Consider the following 15471-nt stretch of genomic DNA (forward strand, 5'->3'; position numbering starts at 1 on the left):
GTCTTGAACTGCATTAAAAATACTAGCAGAGACATTTGGACTGGATTGAGCACATTCACAGATGGTTTTAATCACAAATGTTTGTGACAGTACACTGCAATTCTGAATTACTCACTACCTTTCCAAGAAATATCCACAAGCACTTGTTTGGCTTTTTCATTTTGTAATGAAAGACTTCATTAAAAAAATAAAATATCATTTAAATATTTATGATTTTAAACATCACAAATATTTCACCTATTTTGACATTGGAATAATTCATAGGACAATGCTTTTACAGCTACTGCTGTGCCATGATATATAACAATTTCAGGAACAATTTTCAGTGTTTCAGATGTGGTAGCATTGAAGAGCTGCTTCTTCAAAACGTACATCAACATATTAGATTTTTTCCTTATAATATCAGGAAGGTGACCAAGGAAATAAAGCATTATTTTCTTGAACTAAACACTGAATATTTTCTATTGACTATTGCTAAAGTAGAACATTCTGGTTGCACCTTCTGATAATATTTGATAAGATGCTAAGGCAATAATAGAAATAGAAGTACAAAATGCATTGAGTTCATAACATTAGGATAAAAGAAAAAAAGGAAAATGAGGAAATATTAAGAAATGAAAGACTAACTTTCAAAATAAATTTCACAGCAACTATGGTTTGATGAAATTTTAAAAATATTTCACTTTGTTCCAAACTGAGAAAAACTAGGTTTCACGAAAATCAAATCACAGAATGGTTGAGGTTGGAAGGCACCTCTAGAGATGATCTAGTCCAACCCCGCTGCTCCAGCAGGCACACCTAGAGCACGTGGCACAGGGCGGCATCCAGATGGGTCTGGAAGATCTCCAGAGAAGGAGACTCCACAGCCTCTGTGGGCAGCCTCTTCCAGGGCTCTGTCACCCTCACAGGAAAGAAGTTCCTCCTCCTCCATGGAGATGGAACTTCCTGTGTTTCAACTTGTACCCATTACCCCTCGTCCTGTCACTGGCCACCACAGAGGAGTAAGGCCCCATTCTCCCTACATTATCCCCTCAGGTATTTGTACATATTGATCAGATGCTCTCTCAGTCTTCTCTTCTCTAGGCTAAACATGCCCAACTCATTTAGTCTTTCCTCATATGATAGATGCTCCAGATGCTCCAGATCAAATCATCTTTGTTTCTCTATGCTGGACCCACTCTAGAAGCTCAATGTCCTTCTTGTACTGGGGAGCCCAGAACTGCACACAATACTCCAGATGTCGCGTCACCAGAGCTGAGCAGAGGCGCAGGATCCCCTCCCTCAACCTGCTGGCAACACTCCTCCTGATGCAGGCCAGGATCCCATTGGCCTTCTTGGCCACAAGGGCACACTGCTGCCTCATGGTTAACCTGTTGTCAACTAGGACTCTCAAATCCCTCTCCGCGGAGCTGCTTTCCAGCAGATCAACCCCTAATCTGCACTGGTGTGTGGGGCTGTTCCTCCCCAGCACTTGGGACCCTGCACTTGTTTTTGTTGAACCTCATGAGGTTCTTCTCTCTGCCCAACTCTCCATCCTGTCTAGGTCCTTCTGAAGGGCAGCACAGCCCTCGGGAGTGTCCGCCCCTATTCCCAGTTTGGTATCATCTGCACACTTGCTGTGGTTGCACTCTGTCCCTTCATCCAAGTTGGCCACTGGTCACAAGTAGATCTGGCCCCATTTATCATGACCCTCTGAGCTCTGCCATCCAGACCATTCTCAATCCACCTCACTGTTCACTCATCCAGCCCACACTTCCAGAGCTTTCCTGTGAAGATGTAAAGCCTTGCTGAAGTCAAGGTAGACAACATCTATGGCTCTCCCATCATCCATCCAGCCAGTCATCCCATCGTGGAAGGCTATCAGGTTTGTCAAACACAACTTTCCCGTGGTGAATCCATGCTGGACTACTCCTGATCACCTTCTTTTGCTTGACATACCTAGAGACAGTCTCCAGTCTCTAGGATGAGCTGCTCCATCACCTTTCCAGGGACAGACGTGAGACTGACCGGCCTGTAGTTTCTCGGCTCTTCCCTCTTGCCCTTTTTGAAGACTGGAGTGATGTTGGCTTTCTTCCAGTCCTCTGGCACTTCTCCTACTCTCCATGACCTCTTGAAGATGATGGAGAACAGCTGAGCAATGACCCCTGCCTGTTCCCTCAGCACTCTTGGGTGCATCCCATCTGGGCCCACAGATTTATGGGTGTCCAGTTTGCCTAAATAATCCCTAACCCAATCCTCCTCGACCAGCAGAAAGTCTTCCTCTCTTCTGGTTCACTGTCTTATATACAGTCTCTGTAGTTCATGGGGACTAGCCTTAGCAGTAAAGACAGAAGCAAAGGCATTTAGTAACTCTGCCTTCTCTGTGTCCTCTGTCACCAAGCACCCTCCCCATTCAGCAGTGGACTAACATTTTCCCTAGCCTTCCTCTTGCTGCTGATGTATTTGTAGAAGCCCTTCCTGTTGTCCCTGACATCTCTTGCTAACTCTGATTCCAAATGGGCCTTGGCCTTCCTTGTTGCATCCCTGCATTCTCTGACAATGTTCCTATATTCTTTCCATGTGGCCTGGCCCTTCTTCCACATTTTGTACATGCCCTTTTTCTCATTAAGTTTATCTAACAGCTCCTTCACTATCCACGCAGGTCTCCTGCCTGCCTTGCTCGACTTCTTTCTTATAGGAATGCACCAATCCCAGGCTTGGAGAAAGTGGTGATTGAATAGTAGCCAACTCTCCTGGACCCCCTTTCCTTCTAGGACCCTGGCCCAGGGGATTCCTCCAAACAGCTCCCTGAAGAAGTCAAAGTTAGCTTTCTTAAAGTCCAGGGTTGCAATCCTACTTCTTGCCCATTTTCCTCCTCTCAGGATCATGAATTCCAACACCTCACGGTCACTGCAGCCAAAACTGCCACCAACCCTCACATTTCCCACTAGACCATCTCTGTTGGTTCGTATCAGGTCTAGCAGCACCCTCCCCTTGTTGGCTCATCAACAACCTGCATCAAGAAGTTATCTGCAATGTTCTGCAGGAACCTCCTGGACTGTCTGCTCCTGGCTGTGTGATAATCCCAGCAAATATGAGGTGTTTGAGGTCCCCCATGAGGACCAGGGCCTGGGATTGTGAGGCTTCCTGCAGCTGCCTGTAGAAGGCCTCACCCATCTCCTCTTCCTGGTCAGGAGGCCTGTAGGAAACTTCCAGGAGTTTAGGGCTCAAATGTCAAATGTCTCAAATGTCTCCAAAAAAATCAATTTCTGCCCATTTATAACTAGAAGTAACTTCTTTATTTACTCAACAATAGACACATAGAAATTAGGTAATGTGGCACTTTTAGCATTGAAGACATATATACTAAACATTTCCTGCATTTTAAAAAGGGCTGTTGCATTTGCATGGAAGAAACTACTTTTTACGTGCCTCTAGGCAGGGAAAAGATATACTTATAAGGACACTTGTATATTCTGCTCAGAGAGGCCATTCAGCTATTTCAGAGGCAATCTTACAAGGCAAACAGCCGCTGTCATGAGTATTTCAAAAACGAGAGAGAAAGGGAGAGAGGAATTTGTGAGTGAAAGTGGGGGCAACAACTATTGGACAGGCCTATTCACAGCAATCCTTCAAGAAACAAGCACACAGAGTTATCTAAGCCCAGAAGTCAATTGACATTTACTTTTGAACATGCAGACCATTTGCACAAGTTTGGCAGATGCAATGTGGGCTCTATGGGAGACTCTCCCCTCCTCACCTTGGCAGCCGCAGTCCTGTGGGACACCTCACAGATCTACCCCTGACCTATGCTTAGGTGACTGAAGTTTTTCCCTATTTCCTGAAATTTTATTGTAAGCTACTAACAGAACAGTTACTAGGCATAAGATGGACCTTGATGTATATATAATCCTTAAGGTTACAGTAAGCAATTTAAAGAAAAAAATGTGGCAATGTATCACAGATAAGAAAATCTTGGTGCACATGCTAGGGTTCTAGGGTACCTTAGCCTTGCGATACCTGGGGCCTTCCAGTTGTAGTTCCTCAACCTGCCTTTCACTCACAGCTTGTAACTCTTCACCTGGTTGTTGTGGCTGTGTTTTCCAGAGCCTCCAAGACAATATTTTTTTTCTTGTTTTCGTGTGCTTGCCCTTGTGCTGTAAAGGCCATAAGGATATGGCCTTGCACCTGCAAACCCCAATACTGTTGTCATGATGGATTCTCATGGGAAGCAATTGTCATGGGTCTGAGAATCATAATCTTTTTTTTTTCTTTCTCCCACTTCCTCTTATCCTTTGTTTTGTGGCTTTAGCTTACATTAAATACACCCAAAACTCAGTATATAGCAGAATAGATAATAGTTGTAGGTCAATAGTCAATAATTATTCCAACAAGGCAAATGCACAAACCTTAGCACTCTGAGTGCACCTGATTAAGCATGCTCCAGTCAGTGCTAATAGCATCATAAATGGGAACAACCAATACAGAGTTTGAGTTGGTCTCAATATTTAGTCCTTGGAGAAATGCACAATGTAACACCACCATTATCTTCCCTGTCACCACATGCAGAAGTGGAAAGGTCATGCAGGAAAAGAGACTTATCTAGGGACCTCCTTGCTTCTCTTCCTCTGTGGACACTGGAAGGGGTGTACTCCAAGAGTAAATTTTGTCATTCGAATTTTCAATTACGGATTGTGCTAATAAAGCTCTGCGCATGTAAGCGTGTCTCAACATCCTTAGTGCAATACTGGAAAGGTTATTTTTATTGTAAGGATTTATGAGCAGGATTTAGAGGCAAAAAAGTTCTATCTTGGCTAAATTGTTCATGTTATAGAAGAAGAGCCCACAAAGGAAGATCAAAGGTATAAATAAACTACTATACTGATACAATAATAGAAAAGCCAAATTCATAGTAATTACAGGAGTGGCCCAAAGAATGAAATAAAAGTATTGGTAGTTTGCTGGCAAAACAAATTGTTAAAATGTATGAGAAAAGGGATCTGATTTCCAAGACATGACATCACATGCTGTGCACATTTGAATGATCTTGCGGAAAATTGGAGTAAAAAGAATAAAACTGTGAAAGTGAATGTGAAGAAAATGCAAGAAGAATCTGAATGAGATCCAAGGTGGGCATTGCCTCATTACATGTTAATCTTGAATAGCTTCTAGAAGCTGCTTCTCTCTTCTGAAATATTGTCACTCTCATAAATACTATAAAAATGAAGGCATAAGTAAAGAAAGGCATGACATGACTTAAAACCTTTCAACATCTAAAAAATGTCTATAGAATGTCATTCCTGAGGGTACAAGACCACTGGCTCATCCAGAGTTGCTCCTTAATTGTGCTTGCCACACAAGAAGCTTTATAGAAAGGAGAAACTGAAAATAATGAAAACTGTAATGTCAAGTTTTGAAACAAAAGAAAGTGGGATCGAACAGAAGCAACAGGAAGAGATGAGCAGAACAGCTCTGAGTCAAGGAAGTCCAACTCAGAGTCATAGGGAGAATTATTACTTTTATGTGGTAATCCAGCTCTTATGCCTCTTTGTGCTGAAAGCAGAGCTACTACCATAAAAAAAAAAAAAAAAAGCAGAAGGAGAAGCTACAAACTTGGAGTAACAGCATGCATTTCAAGTGAAAAGACAATAAAAAGTTTCCTTTCTGTGTGCCCAAGAAACTATATCTTTGATTTCCCAGACTCTAGGTTTTTCCAGGCCAAGTCCAAATTTCCTTGAGGAGCAAGCATAGGATATTTTTCTAATCAATAATTGTAATCAGTCTTTATCTAAAGCTTCTAATCAGCGCTCATACAGTAGCCTTTTGGAGTGATTTCAGTGAGGCGATATTTATTTGAAAGCAGAACAATTCAGTACCATCTCTAGAATACAAAGTATTTCCATGATCTGAAGAAGGGACAAAAGAGGACATTGCACCATGCAGACTTCATTTGGTCAGGAAATGCTCACACCAGAAGCTGAGGTTGATCTGATCATCCCATACCTCTTACTGATTATGCCGCTGTGAGTTAAACATTGCAGACTGACACATCTGCACAGTATTGATATGAAGCCAAAGATTCACCTCCTTCTTAGGGTCATGCCTCTTTTCTGCTGCAGGAATTCTGCTCCTGCTCATTCCTTGCAAATTTCAAAAATTATACATAACTCGTGGGACTTCAGCAGACATAACACATATTATAAGGTTTGCAATGCAATGGCAAACTTTTTTTGGGAGGAACTAAGTTTTTAATCTTTTTTTTGTTGTTGTTGTTGCTTTGGCAACATCTCATAAAGGATTCAGAAAGCAAATTTTGAAGGATAAAGGAAGTTTAGTTATGCTAAAGGCCTGTGTCATTTCTTTTCCTCTGCTTCCCTGAAGAGACACTCTTGTTTTATGTCCTGCTTCCTTTGCGGCAAACCAACTCTCAGGGGACTGGTTTTTATTTCTTCTTGCTTCCTTTTTCTTATAAGGCAGCTTTTACAGATTGATATCTTTGATCATGTAGTAAAAATGCCATTAGAATCAACTGAGAAACATGTATTTATAATAATTTCCTTGTATGCCTATTTATAATAAATTCTCTGGTAGATCTGATGCAAAAAGCAGTGTCATTTCATAAAGCCACAGCACCATGGCCATGCAAACCATTCTCAGCCAAGATCAAGTTATGCATGTAAATAAACCCCAAGTTCACATCTGATTAGAACAGATATGTGGGAGGTGTGAACAGGACTGACCAGATGCTAGACCATATGATAAACACTGAGGTTCATGGCATCGTATAAAACCAGGCATTTATTTGGTGCAGCTGGCCACGCATAATCTTCTCCTAATTTATAAGGCTGGAGCATCTGGTCCATTGCTGTCATTCTAGCAGCCTTTTTGGAGCCCTGTTCTTGAATCTCTCATAGTTAAATACTGCAGTTTTGTGTGCTGGTAGAACAGGAAGCTAAAACCACTTACAGCAAGAGATAAGCTGTTACTCCATCAGACTGATAAGGTGGTATTTAGTCATGGTCATGAGAAGAACAGTAGGGACCACTGGCATGAGCTGCACATTGAATGGCAGACTGACAAAGATCAATAACTGAATTTCTATAAGAGGTAATCTTTATTTCTCATCAGCTGAGTCCTCAGCCACGATACAGGGATTTGGCAAGCTGAAGCTGTTGCAACAGACTGTGCTTGTGATTGTGGACATTCCCCAGTGATGCAGCTAGCAAGGTCTAAGAGGTATAGCTTGCACAAGTCCTGTTATACTGTTAGTTATAGTTAGTTATACTGCTTAGCCTTTCCCACCTCATATCGCAGCACCAGAAAACAGAATTTATTTCTCCCTTTCCTGAAACATAAGCTAGTATATGACACTTTGTTAGAAACTGCCTGATTTATAAGGAACCAAAAAACAAGGGGTGAGAGTTCTCATTTGGCCTTCCAAAGAAATAGCAGATATCCTTAAATGTCAGTGGATATAATCTCATTACCTTTAGGATATAATCTCATTAGCTTTAGGCGTGTTTGTGCTGGGAGATTGATCCTGCAAGGTTCATCTCAGGAGTCCCTAACTGGCTCACAGCAGAGGTGAGGCTGGGAGGGGACCAGAACGTGCACTGCTCGAGCAGTCCAGCAGCGAGGGCCAGCAACACAAAATAAAGGTGTCCTACACTGAGGTGTCTGTGCTCCCAGCTGTGGAGAGCTCCACAGCACACAGGCTCCATGCATCCATGAGGAAGAGTTGAAGACAAGGGAAAGGAAGGCTAAAGCTCTTGTTTTCCAGGTATTTTCAAACTGACTTGCCTACAAGAAAGCCCTTACTCGAGGTTGAGGGGAGGGCCTCTTCCTCCACTCCAACTTCCCAGAGACATAAACAGCAAGGCAGCTTGCAGGGTAAGGCACTGAGGAAATTGATTTTAAGAACTAAAACTTTACCAATGGTATCTAGATGTTGTGGGTGCAGATCAGTCTGCTGGGACCTGCCACAGCAAAATTCATCTGCTTGCACAAGCCCCATGTCCAGTGTCTGCGACAGAGCATGTTATAGGAACATGCCGTTCTCATTGCTCATGGAGAAAAATACAGCACCAATCATTTTACCAATCCTGTCCCCAGTAAAATTATGTTTCAGGGCAGAGCTGAAGGGAAATTTGCATTTCAAATGGAAAGAGAAAATTGTTTTTTACAGAACATGTGGGGCTGGTAATAATAAATCATGGCACTGTCACCATGGCAGTGGTTCCTGCAACTCTAGCACTGCTTTCTGTAAGTGTGCAGTGTCACAAAGGAAGCGAAATCTGGTTAGCAAACACAGTGCAAGAACCTTCAGAGCATTTATTTGTTTTCCCAGTGTGAGTGCAGTGCATTTATTGTGACTTTATCAAGTTAAACTGTCAAGTTTCCAGCTTCTTTGAAGACCTGAAACGTGAGAACTGGTGTATTTCATACCCCTAAACAATTTCATGCTCTGCATCTGACGTAAGTAGAGTATTTGGCATTGTTGGCGACTCTTCCCTGACCAGAGCTAGTAGATGTTACTGTAATAAAACTTTACATTTGTTTAACAATGACAAAATGAGCTACACTAAAGAAAGAAGAAACTTTGAGAAAGAGTTTGAATTACTGCAAACACTTTTGGGGGATTGTGATAACCCAAGAGTGGGCAAAGGTACCATCACTTGAAGACAAGATGGGCTGTTTCTTAATAGACTGCCTGGATGATTTTGTTCTGGTCTTGTCCAGCACAGTAGAGGGAATAGGGCAGTGTGTGCTCATCCAGACACTGGATATTGCAGTTCTTGCAGTCTATAACCATCTGTTAGAATCTGAAAATTGTCGTGGCACTAGGTACTGTGCAATTTTTTGGTAATCTCTTTTCCCAATGAAACCTTTACATTAAATAAAAAAGGCAAGACAAAACAACCAGAAGAAAAAGAGAGGAGTGAAAAGGGAAGAGTCATGAAGGAAATCTGATTTTACAGACTAGGTGTGTAGAAGCGGCTAGATGCCTGCAAATCTAATCATTGAAATATACTGTATGTTATAATGAAATGAAGGAAATATTTATGCCTATCCTCACTTGATAAAGTGTGACCAGCACTCACCTAGTCATAGCCTCCTTTCTAGTGAGAGCTGCCCCGAGATCCTGATGCTGCTTTGAAGACTATTGCCCACAGTGAAGTATTATGGACAGAATAAGAAAATGCTTTGGATGTGGTTTCAGTGATCTCAAGGCCTGCCACTCAAACTGATTTTATACTACATTTATACTACATTATAAACCACATTTTTATATACACACACACAATGCATTATATAAGTATTTAGATTCTCATTTTTTACAGATCTTAAAGAATTGGAAAAAGAAATTTCCCCTCTGTATTCTGTGGCACCTTAGCGGTGACCCAACCCTTGATCAAGAAATCATTTCCTTTGTGAGATGAAGACTAGTAGGAAGCTGATTATTAGAAACCGCAGATACGAAAAGAGTATACAGTGAATGCTGAATGAATGCTGACCACTAAAGTCTTGGTGTCTGTCACTGACTGAAAGAGAGGATCCTTTCTGTTTCCATTTAATGAACTCCTGCATAATCACATACTAGGTTCACTACCAGAAGCAGTTATGTCAAGAGCCCTACCATGACATTATAAACGTGGGGTATGCTATTGGATTGCCCAGTTCTTATTTTAAACAAAGGACACTAGTTTCTATTAAAAACATATTTTAATTTCAAGGTTTTAAATGGTGAAACGCTAGAAAAAGCTTTAAGGATATATTTTTTACAAGTGTTTTTTGCTTTTTTTTATTAAAATGCAAGGCTATTTGCTTTGAACTTCCAAATGAATGCCATTTTAAATTGTAATATAGAAAATACAAATAATATTTGTGTTTCGTGTAGCCTATAAAGATTGTGATGAATCAGATCATTTAGTGAGGTAAAGGTTAATTAAAAAAAAAGAAAAAATGAAATATGTATTCCAGCCATGTCCTAATCCACAGATGTCCACTCACATTTGGATCCATGATGGAAAGCATCTTCCACTGTTATCTCTATGGGAAGAGAAAGAGAATTGCCAGTGAAGTGCATATTTAAACTGCATGGTACTAAGTTCAATTGCAAACGTAATGTATGACATCCTACTGTACCCCTCCTATATTTCTACTGTTTTTCAACAGCACAGCTCTAATAAGAGTTTGCAAGATTTTTCAGTGCTAAGTAGCATTTCAGCAGTGCAAGGGAATTACTTCAAACCCAACTGCCTTCTTAGCATGAATGCACTAACTCTCAAGAAGGACCGACTTGTGTCACGTTATGAAGAAAAAGAGTGTTGGAGCTCTGGGCTGAAGACAGAAGCCCAGATTCAAACTTTGGTGCTTTTCCACTTTAGCCCATTTGGCTAAAAAGGACCCAAATCAAAGCTTTCTGAGGCTGACAGCACAGAAGTCAACTTTGCCTTAGGTCTTTGTATACTCTGTGCTTTGGCAACTGCAAAGCAAGATTAATAGTAAATCTCTCTTTCTCTTGGGTTTATGGTGTATCAAGACAGTGTGGTGACTGAGACAGGTAAATGGTCCTTTTAGATTATCTAGTTGATCTAATTCTTGTCTTTCAGCTCGTAGAAACTCATAAAACTTAATAACTGATTTATATCTATCTTACATACTTTACACTCAAAGAATGGCCACGAGGGGAAGATGGAAGTGATAACTGCTGTTGAAATAAATTCACCAGGTAAATCCCTGAAGAAAAATACAGGGCTTTCAGCAGAATTACATGTTAACAAAGTTGGAGTTCACTCATTTTCTTAGTTAATTATTACTTGACAGCAATAAAAATTGATGAAAGCAATCTTATGTATAGCAGGTTGATGAAAGGGTAAAGGGAGTCATTTCTGATCAATTTATACAGGGGATTTCCTCAGGTACTTACTGTAACAGTGTAAGTACTTTGCCAGCATGCAAATAATTAGCTACACCAAACTTCTTATTTTCTTTATCATGTCTTCCTTATCTGATGTGAAACTAGCTGAGCTGATATAAAAACTCTGGCTAATATTATTCGTATCTCTCAGAAAACAGCAGTTTAAATATATATTTTTTTCTTCTTCCTTTTGGACAATGTCTCCCTTTGATGAGGGGATGGCTCTTGTCCGCCAGCACCCCCAGAAGCTCTGTGGGTGACTCACCTGCCGTGGTGGCTGCTCCGTGTCACAGCAGCACCGTGCAGTGCCGCCGGCTGTACGCACTACTGCGGGACAGCAGCGGCACGTAAGTTTTTGCCCTGATGCAGTAGCTGACGCCAGGCCTCAAATCTTCTATTGTAATGACCTTGTCTGCTCCTTCATAAACCAGGGTGCTGTGTTTCTTCAAACAGGATGGAAGAAAAACAGCCAGTCAAGAACATCGCCCTAGCAAGAACATCAATGGCTACAGTTTGGTATGGCCATAGGATGCTGAACAGCTCAAGAAGTTGCATGATGTCCAAATAAATAACATTTTCTTTTGTAAAAAAAAAAAAAAAAAAGCCCAAGCAATCCTCCTCCTGGTCCATCTAGTTTAATTAGGCCTGAGAAGATAAAATACTATATTGTTGGGAAAACATAAGGAAGGGAGGAATTACAGCTTCATTCAGGCAGATTCAATTTCTGAAAAATAAGTCTAGCTGTTTTCAATATTTACACAGTCACTGATACCCTCACAATCCTGGAGAGTTGTTTCGCTGTAAAACTGAAGGGGATGCCCACACAATACAGGCTTCAGTTTTCCAAGGGTGAAGGCTCTGTATTTGAATGTTCACTTACCTCATCCAACAAATTGTTAATTATGAAGACTTGATATAGGAGATCATAATAATTAGTCATTGGTATGCTGCTGCCTGTCTTCCTTTTATAAGGGGAACGTGGAGCCTGGAGCTTTAGAATTATGGATTTCTTTCTGCGAACCACATTTACCGATGGAGGTCCTATCATAGCTGAAGAAATAAGCGAAGTTGTGAGTATGATTATTATGGTTGTTTAACACTTCACAGAGCAGAATTTAAATCTGTTTAACCATGTAATGTTAGTGTTACCAACTGGGGCTGATGATGATTTAAGCTTGAAACACCACTTTGTAAGTTCTTACTTTGCAGTAGTTATTGCTTGGGATATTTTGGGGCTGACGTTTCCTTGGTTTTAATTTTTACCTTTGAGCCAACATTTCTAAACTCTGTCAGAGCTCCATGGTGCTGACTGCAGGTTACTCAAGTAAAATGCTTTGTATTTGTTGGCTATTTTTTTCCTGTTTTTCTGTGCGCGTGCACTGTATGAAACAGATATTTGAACTATTTTGGTTATGTGAAGGGCAACATCTTAAATCCTTCATTTCAAAGGTTTTTCAAGCTGCTTGACTAAGAGTGGCTGAGGATTGAAGCTAGTCCCTGCAGCCCCCAAAGACACAGCAAAGCAAAGATGCTCTGCTCCTCGCAGCTCTCTAGGAGAAGGATGCCGTGCAGGGTATGCTGCTATCGCTTTTTCATCAGAGTTTATGGATTTGTCTGTACAAAGTACTCGAATTTGTTTGCAGCTCAGGGCTTTGAAATGAGCTACACTGACTCATGCAACACTTACTATACATTGACTACTGAGGGAGAACTACTTAATACGTAGGCAACTTAGTGGTAGGGACGCCTATACCATTCAGTATTTTTACAGTCCTCTAATTTATCCTGTACCAAGAGATACTGTTCTTGAAGGTCTTTTCCAACCATAATAATACTATGATTCTACGAGATTATAATAGCTGTACTGGCTAAAGCTTTGCGCATGGCTCTTCTAGTCTACTGAGGTCAGGAAAAAACATAAACATTAGAAGATTGCTGGTTACACATGTCTCTGCTTTCTTCGCCCTTTTTCCAGCCACATAGAGTTTTTCTATCTTTTTCCACCTCGTGTCCAATCCTTCCAACAGCTCTGAAAACTGCTGAAAATATCCTATGTAGTCCCCTGCCTTGAGGATTCCTAATTACAGGTAAGTAATTATCTGTTACAGATAAGTAACTACTTATCTATAATTGGTTGGCATTCAAAGATTGTCATAACACTTCACCTAAGGAGTACTGGTTCATGACTTCTTTGTATAAAGCTTTATTGCTGAAAAGAGATTACTCGTGATTGCAGAACGCAAGCAAAAATGTTATATTCCATGCCACAAAAAAAAAAAAAGAAAAAAAAAACTAATTACTTTTCAAACAGCCCCATATGTTTGTACTTACTTTCTTGCCATGGAGTGAATCTGCAGCTGAGATTCCAGTCAGAGTGGACTCCAGCTGAAGCAGCTTTTACTCTGCCATAATAAGGCTCTTGGATGTTTGAAGTCTCATTCGTTAGGTCACAAAAATGCTTTTGAATCCCCCAGCAGTCCTCTTTGTTCTGCCACGTGCGCTGCCCATACCTGTGGAGAAAGAGGAGGAAAGGTGCAAGTGTTAGTCACCTCCAGCTGGGTCTGTACAGCAGTTGAATGAGCTGTAGCAGCCACAGTTCTGCCATGGAAAATAAATTTCCTTCAATTTGTTGGGAGGGCAGATTGATTTCCAGGCTCTTTAGGAGTTACATTCACCACTCAGGAGAGGTAGATGAGCTTTGGTTTACCAGACCTACTTAATGCCAGATAGAGCAGCTGTTTCAGCCAGTTAATTCCTCCAAGGCAAAGGTGGTTTCAGGGATTTATTGTCAGAGGTGCTGATCAAGGTGTGCAAAGGCAGGAGTTTTTGAAAGTTTTTACTGGGCTCTCAGAGTTGTTTCCTAGTAAGGTCTTAGGTTGTCACTAGGGTTTCCTGGGTCATTTGCACTCGATCAGCTGCAGCTGATGGAGTTGGCCTCCTTCAAGCAGAGCTTTGGTGCAGCTGACCTTCAGAGGTCTCTTCCAAGCTAAATTTTCCTGTAATTCTTCTGTGCCATGAGGGTGCACAGCACGTTGATGGAGATGCTGGTGATCTTCGGGCAGTTAGACTGCGTTTTATGGGCTATTAATAAGAGAACACTGTGAGCAAAACTAAGCAAGGGTATCCCCAGCCTAAGGAGACAGTAGCTTTTTGTAACTTGAGAAACCCTATGACTTATAAACGGGGGCGGATCAGGACCACACGGGAGGCTGGAGTTCCCCTGGGTACTTACACTTTATACTGCACGAAGTAGAGAGTGTCTCGTGTCTCGCCGGCCCTCCCGGGCAGCCAGCTCAAAGTGTTGTGGAAGTTTAACGAATGAAACTCCACCTGCCGCGGTTTAATCGACTCTTGCAGGTCTTGACTTTCCGAAACTAGAATTGCTGCAAACAACGAGGGATAAGAGTGTGTTTGTCACAGACATGCTGTTTCTACGTTCAGATAGCACATTTGGTTTCAGACTAGCAGACTTCAAGAAAAATAGATGTGCTGGATCTCCTGTTTGAAACTTTCCAAGTTGCTGTGACCAGATTTGGCAGTTACAGAATACATCAAGTACTATGAAAAGGACATTCTTATGGCTTTTTTTTTTTTCCTTTAATATTTTTCCTGTGAAAGAGGGCTTACGGCTGTCTTCAGAAACAACCCTTCAGATCAATTCACAGAGCCTGCAGGAAGCAGCTACATCAGAAGTTTAAGTTAAATGCTCTTTCCTCCGCATATCTCAGCTTTAACCTTCAGGAGTTATAGCTGTTTTTCACGGGAAAGTTCTCATGCCTCTAAGCTGCCTGTTATGGGATCACTTACCATAGTTCTGTTTACTGCCTCTTGCTAAGTGCAAAATAACCTGAGGTTCATTGCTTTTTCCATCTATGCTGCTCGAAAAAAAAGTTTTCAAACTGAGGCCATCACAGAGGAGAGAATCAGTTCACAACCTCTCTGAAATACCCAGGTCCTGAAAACACCCCGAGAGGATGCAATGACCCAGATGACTCTATATTACTGCAGCTCTTTCCCCAGCAGTGTCACCTGTTGATACTAAGCTGTTACTAATATTACCGGCTATTGAGATAAGACTGGTAATACAGCTAAAAATAAATGTAGTGGGCAACGTGTTTGTTTTAACGTCTGTTCAGAAACTTGAAAGACAGCCAAGCAGACCAACCTGGAAAGGACAGAGCTTTTGAAATCCACCAAAATATCCCAGGATTTTTTGACTCGTCTACAGTCATTAACAGACCAAGCATCCCCTTCCCCACATTGGAAGAAAATGAAAAGCTTTTACTTACTAGTTGTCTCTTCTTGAAGCAGGTGCATCAATAAGCAGAGGAGGGACACCGTGATCCCCCTCATGTTAGGAAAGCAGCATCGTAACTGAGGATCATCTCTCTTCCTCTTGGGCTTGTCTTGTAAGGAAGTAATTGTTTAAACATGCCAGAATTCCCCTTTTTCTTTTTTTTTTAAAGAAGATATCCAAAATCCCCTTTTTGGCTTTATTTTAACCTAGCAGAAAATATTTAAGTTGCTCTAAATTAAACATAAGTGATTGTTTGTACTTGGCAGCTGTGGTC

General features: G+C 41.3%; 1 protein-coding gene across 1 annotated transcript; it reads right to left on the minus strand.

The window, feature by feature from the left end:
• Positions 1-10972: 10972 nt before the first annotated feature.
• On the minus strand, positions 10973-15471 carry IL22RA2 (interleukin 22 receptor subunit alpha 2). Its single transcript, XM_010223361.2, has 5 exons — positions 15190-15471; positions 14133-14283; positions 13232-13410; positions 11781-11950; positions 10973-11343 (listed from the first exon to the last, which is right to left on the minus strand). Exons 1-5 carry the CDS (start codon positions 15251-15253, stop codon positions 11188-11190), a joined length of 720 nt encoding a protein of 239 aa, XP_010221663.2. The 5' UTR covers positions 15254-15471; the 3' UTR covers positions 10973-11187.

Source organism: Tinamus guttatus, unplaced genomic scaffold (assembly GCF_059628265.1).
Source record: "Tinamus guttatus ecotype Peru unplaced genomic scaffold, ASM5962826v1 Tinamus_guttatus_pri_ptg000336l, whole genome shotgun sequence".
Lineage (NCBI taxonomy): Eukaryota > Metazoa > Chordata > Aves > Tinamiformes > Tinamidae > Tinamus > Tinamus guttatus.